This window comes from Heliconius melpomene, chromosome 13 (assembly GCF_056956725.1).
Source record: "Heliconius melpomene rosina isolate 202511_hmr_F chromosome 13, ASM5695672v1, whole genome shotgun sequence".
Taxonomy (NCBI): Eukaryota; Metazoa; Arthropoda; class Insecta; order Lepidoptera; family Nymphalidae; genus Heliconius; species Heliconius melpomene.
In genome coordinates, this window is record NC_140401.1 from 585,095 (window position 1) to 602,481 (window position 17,387).

General features: G+C 33.1%; 1 protein-coding gene across 5 annotated transcripts in view; it reads right to left on the bottom strand.

Moving 5' to 3' along the window:
- LOC146532376 (QRFP-like peptide receptor) overlaps positions 1-17,387 on the bottom strand; it is a 93,553-nt gene that overhangs the window by 24,548 nt on the left and 51,618 nt on the right. For all 5 annotated transcript variants that reach the window (XM_085196517.1, XM_085196516.1, XM_085196515.1 and 2 more), the window contains exon 3: positions 3,558-3,700. In XM_085196517.1, coding sequence (XP_085052643.1) covers positions 3,558-3,700 — 143 coding nt within the window. The remainder of the gene's footprint in view (positions 1-3,557; positions 3,701-17,387) is intronic.

The window sequence follows — 17,387 nt, forward strand, 5'->3', positions numbered from 1 at the left end:
AAGAATAATTTTGGTGAAAGCCATAGTTACTGTAGTCACAAAAAAGCTCGATGCTACTGCTACACATTTAATGAAAATCCTAAAACGTATATAAACAATTTTCATTGTAATTTTTACAAGGTTCATATTTCATTCAACCTTTTAGATAACAATTTTAATAATTATCTTGATATGCCCCAAGCAAAAATTAAATACCTGTTTTTCTAATAAGCCTTTAGTACATTTAAAGTGAAATTTGAAGTATTACATATATGTATATATTACGTATTATAATTATTCTACTCATTATATAAAGTTTCAGAACAGCCAGACATCTCATTGTGTGTCTAAATGAGACGTGCACCTAAGTTGGTTAATTAAAGTCTTGCCTCGCTTAGGGTTGTTCACTTTTAGTGTAATAGTAGTACATATTATACACTAGTCATGGCCCGCAGGGTTGTTTGCTTGAACGTTTAAGATGTTTTTTTTATTATTTTAACTTAATGCTGCATTCCGCACGTAGCTGGGTAGGTAGAGGGAACCTGAGAACCTACTCTTAAGACACTCTGTACCCATATATTAAACTAATAAATATCGAACCCGCAACAACACGATATACAAAACTTTTTATTTTAATTAAATAAGAAGCTCAAATTTTCTAGAAAAGAACACACCTACTAGTAAACACATTAGTAATTATATACTCGAGAGTACTTAGCGTATACTCGTGTTGCCGCTACAGTCTACTGTCGTACTCGTATGAGGCCGGTGTTTGAGAATGGTTAATTTAGTTTTGATGGCTTTATGTTGACTCCCCGTTTTACCATTAACCTAAATATTACCGAGACGTATACGTCAGAACACATTACGTTAATCATATATTGTTTAGGATATTAAGAAGTACAATGCATTTTTTTAGTTTCACATTGTGTGTGTTCTCATGACATGAAGTGATGTGAAATGTACTATGCTTGGAGCATCTGCAAAATATAATTTCAAATTATTACTCCTATTTTCACACAATAAAGGTAATTTAAATTAATGGGGTACTTTTGGTTAACCTAGAATTATGAAATTTGGCAGTCAGCATCTACAGGTAGTACATGTTCAGGAAAAAATCTGAAAACTATACATTTGTGGTTAAATCTTAAAGTATCCTAAAGTAGTAGTAGTTTCCCATCGTCCTTAAATTTGTTGATGCTAAACTTGATAACTTTGGTAAAATGGTTGGACGCACATGTTAGAAATGGATTTAGTAAGGTGCTCTAACGTATATATCAAGTCACTCGCGGCAAATGAATTATTTCATACTTTCATTTCCTCTAGAATTCGGTCTTATTGAGAAACGCAGTGTCTCTACAGTAATTTCTCATGTTTCGTCTGTCTATCCTGCTATGTGTGAGATACAGCAGTTGCTTCACCAGAGAGTATGCAAAAAAAATACTAAGAGAAAAACCATTGTATTTACAGGCTGACGTTTTTCACTGCTTTAAGATGGTCCTATTTTTATTTTAAATATTAGTGGGCCCGGACTCGGCTACGCCCGCGAAAATATGAGCCTAAATAATTAAAATAAGTTAAAAATTATAATAAGTGGAGATTTATTATTAGAAAAAATATCTGAGTAACCGAAATGAACAAACAAAAGAAATGAACAAACAAAAAAAGTAACTAAAGGAAATTCTTAATATTAGAAAAAGTACCTAAAGTTTGCCGTGCGCGCGTACTAAACATTTTTCTATATTAAATAATAATTATTTTTTGCGAACAATATTAAATAAAATCCCAAATGATTAAAATTATGATATTTTAAGTGTATAACATCGGTATAGATAACCGAACTGAGATAAATTAATTATTAGCAGCAAATAATTACATAAAAAATAATAGTAATTCGAAAATATATAAAAATTTACAAAATCATCAAAGTCATCTGCCCGTTCGCGTCGGTCATACTATACCACTCGTAGGCTAGGTCATTTGGAATCAGTGACATCTTATTTATTAGAATGTTATATAGTAAACTAATAAACTAATTTCCAAAATAATTATAATTATTTAAATTTATTATTATATATTAAATATTAAAAAATTATAATTATAAAACTCTATAGGGTCTTCTCGTCTTTTTAAATTATTTTAACTTTTTAATAAAAAAAATAATTTCAATTTTTAATTTAGAGACAGTTTATATTTCATCAAATCTTTCATACATTTTTTGTTAATGTATACAAATCTATATCGGCGCGCGACATGTATGCATTAAGCAAACTCACTTTGGGTGACGTTTTCATAAAACAATAAACTTGGCAAGCCGTTGCTTAGCAACGCGTAGCGACGATTGTTATTAACATGGCGGAATAAGTTGCTTGTCAAATTAATTATTTTAATATATTGGTATATATCGAAAATATTACAAATATGAGAAAAAAAAAGTATCCTATGTTCATCCCGGGACCCTCAAATATCTCTATATGAGTATTTTATCACAATTAAATTAGCGGATTAGCCCTGATTGCGTAAAAGACAGCCAGACAGACAAACAGACAGACAGACAGACAGACAGACAGACAGACAGACAGACAGACAGACAGACAGACAGACAGACAGACAGACAGACAGACAGACAGACAGACAGACAGACAGACAGACAGACAGACAGACAGACAGACAGACAGACAGACAGACAGACAGACAGACAGACAGACAGACAGACAGACAGACAGACAGACAGACAGACAGACAGACAGACAGACAGACAGACAGACAGACAGACAGACAGACAGACAGACAGAGTTACTTTCTAATTTATAATATAGGTATGGATAAATATTTTGTAAAACAAAAATCGTACTCATAACGTTCACTTTTACAGCACTTATAATATACTGCGTAAATTCTCCATTAAGTTAATAAATAAATTCTTGATGTAGAATTTATTCTATTTGATAAAGTATTGCTTATTAATGATCAGAATGAATAAAAAACCTCTTTAATTAGCGTAGCTTTCATTTCCTCGATGATATTTCGAAAAGCCACTTTTAATGTATTGTCATTGTGAGCAGACGTTATTGCACAGTTTGAAATGCCTGACTGCGGTGGTTATTTTGGGTTCAATTCTCAATTTAATTATCATATAATTAATATGATAATCATAAATTCGATTTAAAATAAAACAAGCATAGTATTCGCGTTATAATTCAAAATATATTCAATCCATTCAAATGTCATCCCTTCTAATAATCATTAATCCACACTAACACATCGAAAATTGAAATCGAGCCTGTAATTCACACCAAAGGCCGAGGCTTGCGATTTAAGGACACCGAATAAAAAGGTTTCAACCCTTTAAATTATTTATGCTTTGTATCATAGAAATGATATTTTTCATTGAAAAAGGATACGTAAACAGAAATCAGTAATTTAACTTTTTTTTTTCTTTTTTCTTATCCTGCTCATCTAGTCACTATATTCTTGATGGCGGTACAAAATCCATTATTTAGGGTAGACAGATGTCATCTGGGAACCTAGTGTTGAGACACTTCGTTGCCCAAGTGGGAAAAGAAATATAAGCTTACCTTGTAAGAAGTTGACAGTCTTACACATAACCTCGCCGAAGTACCACAGTATAGTGACAGACTTGGCGATCTGCACCGGCATACAGAACAACGTCACTAAGAGATCGGCCACGGAGAGATTCACGAGGAATATGTTTGTGACACTGAAACAAAAGAAAAATATGTACATTTTTATATGTTTTTTTATACGTCTTAACGGGAACGAATTTTTAAAAAACGAGAGGGAGAGGTAATCTGGGGATTTCCCCAGGTTCTCCCTATCCTGCTGTGAGTGGGACACAGAGTGAAGCTAAAAGCAAATTATAGTCGCGGCGTTGAGTTCTGCTACGCCAAAATTCGGTGAAAAGTAGGGGCAGAAGTGTCTTTATGGGAACAAATTGTCTTAACACTAGGACCTTAACGGACCCACCCCTTTATATTAAAAAGATCAATTCGATTCTTATCAGAGCTTCTCAAAAGTCCACACTTTCTCTAAACATTTGTAAGACACACATTAAATACAAATTATAATACAATACTTAAATTAACATAAGATAAACAAAATGTAAATAAAAATTATTTCGAAATATTTGTTTTGCTTTAATAAATATCGCTTTCCCCGAACACTCAAGGACGTATCCGAAATACTCCCAACATGAAAACCGATCTTTGTCTTTATAAGACAAATAAAACTCACCCCAGATTCAGGTAAATTCGTAAACAAACGTTCAGAACTGGTTATAATCCTTACAGTTCCCTATAAAAGGTATTGTTTATTGAAATATATTTTATTATAGATAATTTTTGAGGCTTAACCTGGCGCAGAGGAACAAGCGCTGTACAGTAATCGTAACATCGTTGTCGGTTCAATTCCCACTCGAGAAAATGAATTATTTAAAAATGTTCATATTTTTGTTGTGTTCTTAATATATGTCCTAAATATGTTTATAAACTAAAACACACTGTAAATTAATTATTCTTTCTGAAAATTTTAAATTACACATAAAATATGAATACAAAAACCCTTGAAAAATTTATTATTCGTAATTAAGTAAGGGAGCCTCATGAAGAATGTCCTTTCATTAAAGTGTCGTACCTACTGTAAATTCTATTAATATTATTTATGTGAACGTTTGTGACGAAGGATATTTGTTCCATTTTTAAACATCATACTTTTGAATAATTAAAATAAACCTTTTTTTCCGCATTTAACGGTGGGCGGAAAGAATGTAGTTAAGAAGTGTCTTAACGGAGTGCCGTTCCTTATTTTTGCGTGTGAGTGTCAGAGCAAGTAAATAGAAAAAGAAATGGAACCCACAAACATCACTATAGTCAAGTGCTGTTGCACTGCGCCAGGATGGCCTCAAATTTCAAATTCAATAAAGTTGGATATGGTGTAGGCGATATGATAACATTACAAACCGTCCCACGAAATATTATATTAATAGAAATTTAATTGGATGGCTAAAACCAGTAATAATAATAGTAATAATTCTATTTTGAAATTTAATTACTTCCAATATTGTAGATGTTATGGATGTTGACAGGAAGCATTAAATTACTTGACACCTTATTTATTTTGCCAACGTAACCCACGTTTATTTAATTTCTTTTAAATAAAATTATTGTTTAATATTTATAGATGAGGCCGTCGATGTCCAGAGACACGTGGGATGGTTGTGGGTTCGATTGCCACTCAAAAGAATGAAAATATTTAAAATTTAATCTTTTTCGCTCTGATAACACGGCAAAGCCCGCCGTTGAATTACACCACTCAACACTCAATGTTTCGAAAATTGAGAAAAAATAAGGAACGAAGTGTCCTTACACTATGTTCCTTCTGCCTACCCTGTCATAAGTAAAAAATGCTATATTTCTTTAATAGCGCCTCATGTAACTCTAACTACAGATACAGTAGGTTATATCGAAACGATTAAAAAGACGTAATTATTTATCAATTCGAACCAGAAGTTCTTGAGATTAGCGTGTTACCAAACAGACTCCTTCCCTTTTATAATATTAATATAGGTTTTAAAATATATTAGGTTTATTCTCACGGTGCACACCTACGAAAAATTTCAAAACACTTTTAATTAATGATTGAAAGGAAAAAATGTTTGCTCAAACCCATCGTGCGTGATCATTCCAGTTGACATGCACTGATTGACCTCCGCCTAAACAAATATGAGGGCACCTATCTCTTGATTGCTACGTTTACGCTTAAACGGAAAAATAACTCAGTACTTTTGGAGGTTAATTTGAAATTACCTAGAAGTTTTACGATTTTTATTTTTATAAACAGCTATTTGGTATTCCATGAGAGAATTAACGTTCTTATCGAACTATGAAACCTATAATTCATCGCTAATTTCTAGAAAAATCAATAATGAAAACATCTAATTATCATAATCCCTAAAAAATATTGTGATTACAATTAAAATGTTGGCCAGAAAATAGCGGTTATACAAAAAAATTTTTGACACTTTCGATAACGCTAAGAGCCTTTTCAATTATCCCGAAAAAAAAAAGCAAACTCCGAAGCCTGCCTTATATATTGAAGATAAAGAAACGGTAATTAACTTGTGCGTGATAATCGCCGCCGTCCAACTAAAATTTTTAAATTAATTGTAGTTCAGATGTATTCAGACACATATGAAAGTGATTTGAATGACTAAGCCTGCGACCCTTTGACGTTTTTAATGTATAATAAAAAAAGTTTTAATATTTTAAGTATAGTTTTTAATGTATTATTCATGTTTCGTTTAAAATAGAGCTAAGTAAGTTTCTTATATACAAAAAAAATCGCACGTGTCCCACCCGTGACGTGACACATGCTGTCCCACCCGTGATAGTAGCAGTAATTGTTTTTTTTTTTGTATAATGGTATATTTTTATTGTGTTTCACTACATATTATAGAAGCTAAGAACATCTTCTATAAGAAACTAGGCGATTTAAATAAATTAAGATGTGTATTTTTCGTTTTATTTGGTTTAGTTTTGATAAAAAATCTTACATATAATGTTGATACAATATACAATTTCAAAAGTAAACTTTAAATTTGTTATACGATTGTCCCACCCATGACGTAGACGTCCCCTATGTAGAAATAAATTAGTAACGTAAGGGTACAAGCGAGCGACTGTAAATGTAGATGTTTGTTAGATTACCACTTGAGAAAATAAAATATTAAATATTTTTATTTCTTCGCAGTGGCAGAAATATGTATTTTAATACACTATCAACAAAATGAAATCACAAGCCTATGATATGATCACAAAACTATTCAGACAAAAAGGTCTGTCTTTTAATAAGCAAATTTCAATAAAATTCACAAAAGAATTTCCTAATAAGCCTTTTGCAAAAGACCCGGAACCGCTTATACTGAGAGTAAAGAGAAGTACTTGGGATAAAAGTTTTAGGCTCGGCCAGTTTTTCCACGTGGCCTACTTTTTACGGTGCTTGAGCGGTGTCGTTTTATGTTCAATCAAAGTAAAATGTCATTAATTAAAAGATTAATCTCATATGTTTCTTTTCAGGGTTCCGTACCTCCAAAGTTAAAAACGGAACCCTTATAAGATAACTTTGTTGTCCGTCTCTCTGTCAAGACCATCTCGAGATCGCGTAAAGGTATCGAGTTGTAATTAATATCAAATATTGAGGTCAATGGTGTGTTGAAGCACATAAAGATGAAAACTAAGCTTTTAAGTTACCACAATCTAAAAAGTAAAGATAAGAGTATTTATGCATCGTTTTTGCTGCATTTTTTTATGAAATTTGCCATAAGAACTTACAATACAAACAAAGGAAAAAAATCTGTAAAGTTAAATTTATAGGTGTTACAAAGAATAAAATAACTTAACTACTTAACAAACTTAAATTTACAGTTGACATTATATATAATGAGTGCATGGTTATATGCAAACTAAGTTTTTCAACTTTTATAAGTTGTACTTCCCGTTGACCCATAAATCTGAAATATGAACGGAAGCCTTGGTGGGCGGTCGCCTTGGTCGACTCGCGCTTAACCGTTTTTTTTAACATAGAAATTACGAAAAGTAATTAAATGCTTCACATTAAATAATTAATTATTTGATAAGCAGAAAAATTATTTACTAAAATTAAAATTCACGCTGTATCCCTTAATACGTATACGCCTATCCGTGTCTATCTTGTATCTTCCATCTCTACTGAACATACTTCCCAAATATTTCTATTTATTCACTTGCTCGTCCTTACTTCATGTCTTTCAAAGACCAAAACGTTTGTCCTTATTAATTATTAATTAAGATAAAGGTTAATTCTGTAATGATAACATTAATAACAAAACGGCCTCCAGATTATGCGTATATATTTAATAGGTAGAAAATAAAATTAGTGCGGCGGCGGCTATGGTGTGGCCTCGTGACTAATTTAAAAACTTGGGCGATAAATCCAACTCAGTTTTTAATTTACTTTTAATCTTCATTTTTTTGAAATCGGTATGTATGTAACGTTGTGGAAACTGGTTCTATTTTTTTTTAAACACTCCTACTTACTCCCTGGAGTGCCCCTGCGATTGGTTCTATTTGAGTATAATGATTGGCTTGGACATTAAAATAGATATGCATGTGTACATGTGTACATATTTTCGTAAGTATTATTGTTTTAAAAAAACATAATATATTCTGATTATCGTGTTATAATTTCTAGTTTCCGAGAAATTCGCGGACTAACATATAAACATACATTAAATTCCAAATTTACGCACGCACGTTTTTGTGGCCTTAATAGATAGTTATATGTATACAGTATTATGTAATTCCAACAATATAAAATATATAAATATCAAACTGATAATTAACCTTTTACTATAGTCGATTAAAAAAAGGAAATCGCGTTTTTTCCGAAGCTACTGCGCAAAACAGAAGTACAATTTACATTGTATCCCGCATATGGCAGAGTAGACAGAGGGAACGTCGGAATCTAGTGTCAAGACACTTCGTTGACATTGAGACAATTCCGTAACCTACATGAAAGAATTAAATGCTACATTTCTTCGAGCGGCCCCCAATGAGGCGCCTTTACAGTCGGGCTCCTGCCCCTGCGCCACGATGTCGATGGCCTCGATGTATATTGGGCTATATTTATTCTTCCCAAAATACAAAAGGTAAGTGGAAATAAGTATCTAAGTACAAGTGTACGAGTACATGACAGTGATCTACAACAATTATTTTTATCTCAATTCTTAATAACTCATCTACGCGACGTGACAGATGGCAGATGTATCAGCTTTAGCTGTTTACCTTTTCTATTCGTGGTTGCTTCCTCATTCTTCACCTCGTCTCGCCTCGCCTACATTCTTTTATTTTTGATATCAATACATTTTAAGCGTTTAATTTTTAAACACTTGTCCCCAGATACAGAATAGGAAATTTAAAGAAATATATAGATTTACACATTTTACGCTTATCCTGTAATTACGTTCGTAAAATTATAGGCATGTTAATACAGAGACCATACCAATAAGATTCTTCCCCTGAGAGACTTCTTATAAATTGATCCTAATTAAAACATCTTCCTCTTATAATCTTCAAAACACCAAAGCGAAACCAATGTTATTGATTACAACAACCCTTAATCTTTGCGACGTTAAATATATATTTTTTTCATTTCTATTTTTCTTTTCTGGTAGGCAAAGTGAATCTAGAAAGACAAAATTTGGCGTTAAGTTACGCCACTCACATTCACGAAAGGATTAGTTTTGAGAATAAACGCCACCTGCCACGCAGGATTTAAAAAAATCTCATTAAGATTTAATTTATCCTAAATCATCTTTTTGAGTACAAATTCCTAATTTCACTTAAATTCCTAATTTCACTTAATCTTATCTTTTCTTTAACAACTGAGAATAAAGCTAGAAAATGGTTGCGTTAAGAGCTGGAGGTCAGAGATTAGTGGCATTCAAGTAGTAATTGTGGTAATACTAAGCCTGATACATGAAGGTTATTTAATAGAGATAATTAAAGAATTAAATATAAGAAAGACGTGTTTCAGCTTAAGATAATACTGTACTTTCGTTTCTTTTTTAGCTTTTGTCACTTTATCCTGCATATGGTATGGTACGTAGAGGGAACCTGGGAACTTAGTTACTCTATTTATAATTAGGTCACTTCCTTTCCTCATTTGCCACCGCTCGAGATATTTAGTGTTAAGTGGCGGAACTCAACCTTGCCTTGTTACCAGAACGAAGGAATGAAAATATTAAGTATTCCATTTCTTCAAGCGGAAATCGAACCCAGCACAGTGGTGGGGCACGCAACTTTTTAAGAATATTGTAAATAATGTTATAAGGCCCAAAAGTAGACCCTCACGGCAGCGCACATCGTCTCGCGGTAAACGCTATGGTTACACAACCGATTCTCACTCGGGGTAGTGGATTATTGTCATATCTTGGCTCTGATAGTAGAACAAAGTACGCCGTTGAAATTCGCCACATCCCTCCATCCCATCCCTCAATCCATCCCGCTATATGCGCGATACAGCGTGAAGCTATAAAAAGCTTACTATGAAATACAAGTTAATAAACAATTCTCTTACAAATTAATCTGAATTATACAATTAATATTTCCAATATCTTCACCAATGCGGAAATTTTGGTAACCACTTTGCGTCTCTACCGTCATTTATTTCGTAGCGCGGTTTTATTACAATTCTAAAGTACCTACCATTATTTATTCTTTAATTAAAGAGAAATTATGAATGAAAATTATTTTTTTATTCTTTATAATAAAATGTAATAGATCTATAAGTTTTGTATTTTTTTTATGACAAAAAGAAGCTTAGCGTAAGCTTTATCGGAATAGAACAGCGTTACATTCAGCCTGCTTTCGCGATATACTTAAATCATTTTTTTAGCTTTACGTCATATTTCGCACAAAGCATCGTAGGCACAGAAAGGTAGGTAAGAAATTTAATGAATACAAAATTACAATACTATTACTTGTAAATTTGTGTTTGTAGATCAAAAAATGGAAATAAAATATTTAAAGACCAACTTCGAGGGCGGTGCGAAGCAAATGATACTGCATCTGTGACAGTTGTGGGTTCTTTCCCCTCTCGTAGAAGTGAAATATTTAATAATTTTGTTTCCTGGCTTCTAGCGGCAAAATGTAAGTAAATTATGCTAATATTATTAATGGATGGAATGCAACGGCGACTTTAAATGCATTAGTTATGAGCTTAATGCCCACACGGGTAAATCAATTATGTTCACATGCACGCTCAAGACAAATCATGTTGAGATTCGCTACTAAACACTAGTTTCCCTCTGCCTGCCCAAATTTATGCGGGATACAACGTTAAGCTAAAATACAAAAATAAAGATAACTTATATATACATATGTATAAACTCATAAAGCTATAGAAACAATATAAAATGTTCATTGAAAAAAAAATATATATATGAAAAAGATAAATTAGTCCTATAAATATGTAAGCCTCTATACAACCGAAGTTACGTATGTCCGTCACATACCTCAATTATTTTGGAAAGCAATCATCATACAGAAATTGATGAAACAAATTAGGTCACTTTTGGGTCAAAGTCTCTTGATTAAGTACCTACGGTTTGTGTTTACTTTTTATACAATTAATTATTTTTTCTACGTTTACACATATTTTTAATCACGTGAAGTAGAAAAACATTGAAGGCGGTCTTGGCGCAGGGGCACAAGCATGTAACTGTAAATTCGGCGGAAAGTGGGGAGAGGAGTATCTTAACACTGTGCTTCTTCTGCATACTCCCCTACAAGCGGGACACGGTGTGAAACAGAAAAAAAAATACATAGTTAATCAGGCTCTATTGTCCTATTTCAGTCCAAAGACCGATTGTTCATGGCGAGTCAAACCTAACGTACCGCAGCGTTTCACCTTTCCGCTAGGAATAAAACATAGATACTTTTTTTTTAAACGTAGCTGAACGTAGAGCGATTTCTACCCGAGGCTACGTCGCTGGAAAAAGTACTATTTTGGTGTGTGTACTAAATGTGGCACAAAACTGATATATTCTTTACAGAATGGAAAGTACTAGTAAAGATGGCAATAAGTAAATGAATAAATTTGCAAGCTGAAGTGGCAATGGACAGGCCATATTGTCAGGAGGACCGACAACCGATGGGGAAGAAAGGTCCTCGAATGGCGACCCCGTCTCGGCAAAAGAAGCACAGGCCGCCCTCCAACCAGGTGGACCGACGACCTTACAAAGACAGCGGGAATCCGCTGGATTCAAAGGGCGCAGGACCGGATGGCGAGAATTAGGGGAAGCCTATGTCCAGCAGTGGACGTTAAAAGGCTGATGGATGGATGGATGGATGAAATGAAGAAAAACGTTCGCAATAGCAAAACAGATTATTGCAGCTAGAGTGGGTGGTAAGAAAGGCAGAGAGAAACCTCGAGATCCCTAGACCTTCTAGGTCATATTTTCGGTAATAGATCAAAGCCCAGATAAAAAACATGAGAACCATCCAGGTGATGTTGTGTGATTGATGTCAGTGAGTGGACTAGGTGAAAGGGGTATTTAAAGATTCATTTCCTCTAAAGTCAGTCTAGTCTAGTCTAGTTATTATCAACTATTTATAATATTTTAATTCTTGAAAATATTTTTTTGTAAAAATAATATTTACACAGTAAAAAGCTTAGGCAAAATATGGTATATTTTAAAATATACCTGCGTGCCGTACGCTAGTTGACTTAATAAAGAACAACCCTTTTTTGCAGTAAAGTTTCAGTATTAAATATATTATGTACATTCTACATATTTTCTACGTGACATTTGCAGATTATACTTTTAAGGCTATAATATTTTTTAGCCTATTTAAGTTCTTTATTTATTTCTCTTCTATTTGCATTGTATTGGTAACCAATGATCGCTCATTGGTTACCAATACAATCATCGAATAGATTTTTAATGACTGTTTAAATTTATGTTCACGCATATGAATGTGGAGAAAAGTGTACGTGAAGCAGAGATTTAAATTAGATAAAAATGAGTTGACAATGAGATGAACAGAAGATGAAGATAACAAAAAAAATTATAAGAAGATGAGATGACCATGTCTTATTACCTGGGCAAGGAAATGATAACAGGAACTCTGAGTGACAATCGTACCCACGACCTTGGAGTGTACAGTGGCGCTGTGCCGCTGTGCCGCTAGCACGCTAATTAACGTTACTGTACATAATAACTGTATTATGTCAAATTAAATTCACTGTTTATCTTTTATTAGCTGTAGCGTAAGATAAACTGAATCTGCAATTTACAGCCAATCTTGTTTGTGCACGCCTTTGTTGTGTAATAATATGTAATAATAATATGTATCTATCTAAATAATTAATATTCTCATTTAATTTGGACAAATTCATAATATTATTATATTAATATAATTTTAAACCAAGTTCAGCGTTGAGTGCCGCCATTTAACGAGCAACGTCTCGGAAATTTTGTGAAAAGTCGGAGCATCTTAGTACCTACTAGGTCCCCTTTGCTTACCCTGCGAAAGAAGCGTAAAACTCGTTATACTGTAGACGTATCACTACTAAATTATATTTTCTTGCATATGATTTGTTGAAGAGAGACGTGGCTAGAGTTAAATATTTTATTTATACTAGATCTAATAATATGAGACTCAATTATAACTTTAGAGTATTAAGTAACCTAATGATATTAAACTCTTACAAAATTTACAAATTGTGTTAGAAAATATTGATAGACATAGATTGTCTATGCATATATGATAAAACTGATACGTTTGTACGTGTTTAAAGTAATTTAAATTGAAAAAAAAATTATGAGTGTAAATGATGATTGTTATGATTTTTATCGATGAAATTTCTATTAATTTTAACTTTTTTTAAAAATATATATAATTTTAAAACTATATAATCTCACTTCGTGCCAAGGTTTTTGTATTTGAAACTGCAGCTACGTAGATGCTTAAATTCTCTTCCTATCTTTTGATTGAATTGACTAAGAAGCTTGAATTTTTCTGTGTCTGAAGTTACAGTAAACTTAGAGATTTTAGATATGAAATTAATTTTCACTTAATGTAAGTTCGAACTCATTACTATAGCATGATATCAAATTCATTTCAACGGATCTTCTACAGCGTTAACATGTATAAATCTCTATTAGTTAACATAATATTGTAGTTAAATTTTCACAGTAAAATTTCTTGTGAAAACAATGAATCCTATTAATTATGTTTACTTGGGTCCGAACGCAAGGTGTATTTTACATAATTTAACGTTAAATGTGCCACTGACTATGCCATACGAAGTTTCATATAAATTATATGTTGGTTTTCCAATTAATATTTCAAATAAAACGATAATATGGTACAATATGTCACTAAAATGATACATGGAGAGTATGGAGAAAATAATAAAATATACAAAACGGCGTAAAGTTACGCTCCATCACACTCTAAAATAATTAATTTTACCATTGGAGTTTGCATCCATTTCTTCAATATTGGAAAACTGAAGCTATATTTATATTCCAACATTTATATAACACAAAGTTAATACTACAACCTTATATTATTAAAGTATTTGTAGCGGAAACTAAGCACGTAATTTAGATTCGAAATATACTCTCAATGAGATGTATTGCTCATATCAAATTATTATTACGCAAACTTTCTGAGATCTTTCGATAAATATAATATTTGAGGATATTAATCATAACGATAAAATGGGTATAATTTTATAGGAACGTATGAGTAAATAAAAATAAGTAAATAAAAAAAACAACTTTCAGACATTGCGTTCCTTACTTTTTGCCCGATTTCCGACACATTGTTATATATTTGATCAGTAAAATTATAATTTTGCTTTAGCTTCACAGCTTACATAGACAAAGGGAAACCTTTTCCCTTTCCCATTAAGATACTTCCGTTCTCCACTTTCCGCCAAATTCAGGAGGCAATGCATGGTCATGGGTACGGAAATGAAAATAAATACAATTCATTTTCTTCCGTGAGAACTGATACACTTCGATTCCATTAGACACCCCTGCTCTCCACGTTCCGCCGAATTATCGGGGCATTGCGTGTTGATGGCGGAACTCAACGACGCGCTTAATCTCGTTACCGAGGAAGTCATTGCATATTGAATTATTTCAAAGGCAGAAAAAATTAAATGTCCTTTTCTCTGTATGAATCGAATCCACAACCGTTGTGTTTACACTCACGCTTGTGTATTTGCGCAACGACAGCCTCATCAATTACTATTAATTTATTATTAAATTCGAAAATTAATTTCGGTTCTAATTATACTAATTTAATATTAGTTTATATTTAACTTCGTTAAGGTTTATTGGGGCCATTTTATCGCACTGGTACAGCGTATATGTTGCACAGGCGATGATTCTAGATTCGAACTCCATTTATTTAAAAATTTTAACCTTTTCAAATATATATATATTTAGAACTGTTCGTGGCGCAGGGGCACAGGCATGTGACTGTCACGCTGTGGTACTAGGTTATATTCCCTTTCGGGGATGGATGGATAATTAATAAATCCTTTTTCAAATTTCATCTAAACAAGATGAAAAGTGAAAAAGGATTTATACTAACAATATAATCTAAAAGATTTTTCTATGATGGGATCTACAACAATGACAAAATATACATAATACATATTTCCCTACCCAACATCACAAAAATAAAATTTTATATTTTTTAAGTTATTCCATCACAAAAAATATGTCTTATCGGAAATCCTTTGATCGCAACTAATTTTATTACTAGGAAATATTGACGAGGAGTTTGATTTAATTATAACGCCGTAAAGTTACAAGTATTCAAATTATGGATAACAAACGACGAACGATCCTGTCGACACAAAGTTATATAGCCTTTTGTGTTTATCTTAATTGTTAAATAAATATATATTTGAAAAGTGTTTGAGCGCTGCACCAGCGCACCGCTGGCCATTCGGGAGAATGACTTACTTAATACTAGCGAACCGCTAGCGGCTTCGCCCGCTCGAATTCCACAATTATGTTTACTAATCTAAATTATTTTTGTATTGTAATAACATTATCATTTTAAAGATGACATCCTTGCTACATACTTTGGTAACTCCAGTTTCAGTCAATTCTGTAACATTTCTTTTTATGAACGGATTCAATTAAAACAATAATATAGTAAAAACTACATTTAGGCCGTTTCTGAGATTAGCGTGCACAAGCGCACGGAAACGGACAAGTAGACAAATAGACAAACCGACAAATTTACTGAAATAATTCGTATAGAATAAATTCAAAAATGGATATATAAATGACGCACTCAACCCTACGTTTTGTTCGTTATGAAATCGAATAAAAAAAAAAGATTAAATAAATTTAACTCCCAAATTGGGAATCGAACTCAGAACCGTTGAATTTATAGTCGAGAATATAAGAATTGAACTCACAACTACCAAGTCTACAAACACTGGTCTGAGGAACGGTAATAATATTTTCTGTTACAATAGAGTGATTTGTCACTACTTCTCTGTGTCAATTTTTCTAAGTGAAATGCTTTTAGTACTGTAACGAGGCAAAGCTTGATAGATTGCAGCAATCTATCTTAAATCAAGCTCCTGTTTGAGCCGCTACTTCACTTTTGATTTATTAATATGGAGAAAAGGCTTTGAGGGCGTCGTGGCGCAGAGGTCAAGGGAGTAACTGTAACGCGACGATTGCGGGTGCGGTCCTCACTCGAGAGGATGAATTATTATTTTTTGATATTTTCATTTCTTCGCTTTGTAGTGATAAAGCAAGGCAAAAAGCCCGACGTGTAGTTCCGGCACTCAACACGCAATGCCTCGAAAAGTTCGGCGAAATGTCGGGAATGGCGTCTCTTAACAATTGGCTCCGTCTGCCTACCCTGCTGCATGCGGCATACAGCGAGAACCCACATTCTGCCGAATTCTGGAGGCATTGCGTGTTGACTGGCAGATCTCAACGCCGCGTTTTACCTAGACTCCAGAGCGAAGAAATGTAAATATAAATTTAAATAAATATTTCATCTCGTCAAGTAGGGATCGAAACCGCAACCAGTCGATTTTACAGTCACATTTTGTGTTCCTGCGCCTCGACTGGGCTCAATTATTTTACGGAATTGGCTAAAATAATCATATAGATGAAATAATGTTTTTTAAAAGTCTTTATTCATATTAAAATTTCGTTTAGTTTGAAAACAAAAGCTTTAGTTTAAGCAAACTTTGCGCTTCAAAAACCCGCTAACTAGATTTCTACGGATTAAATTGACCTCTCATTCTGTTTTACATTAGCTAAGTACACTGGAACTGTAAGGGTTAGACACGTTGAATTTTTAAGCAAAAGATTTTAAACCTCTTTATAAATTTGATTTAAAAATGCATTTTAAAGTAAACTTATTTTTCTGTGGAAGCTAATATTTCATGCAAACCGCAAAGGCACATTGTGTGCCAGTAAGCGCGGTTTTAGGTTCGATTCCGACATACTACTCAAAACAATTAATTATATTTACTTACTTGCTCTGGTTATAAGACAAACATTGAGTTTCGCCACTCACCACGCAATGTCTCGGATATAGGATAAATTGCGGAGAACGGATTATCTAAAAAGAGGAATCCTATCCTCAGTAAATCGTGCTATTTGTGAGAAACAGTATGAACAGTGTTCTTCGCTTTCTGCCCTAATTCGAGACATTCTATGTTAAATGGAATCAACGAAAGAAACAAATATAATTAATTCCTTCGTGTTGAATCTACAAGAATAGCATTTACTGTCAGAAGCTGCCACATTGTGCCACCGTTAACCACTATTGAAGTATTCACAGTAATTT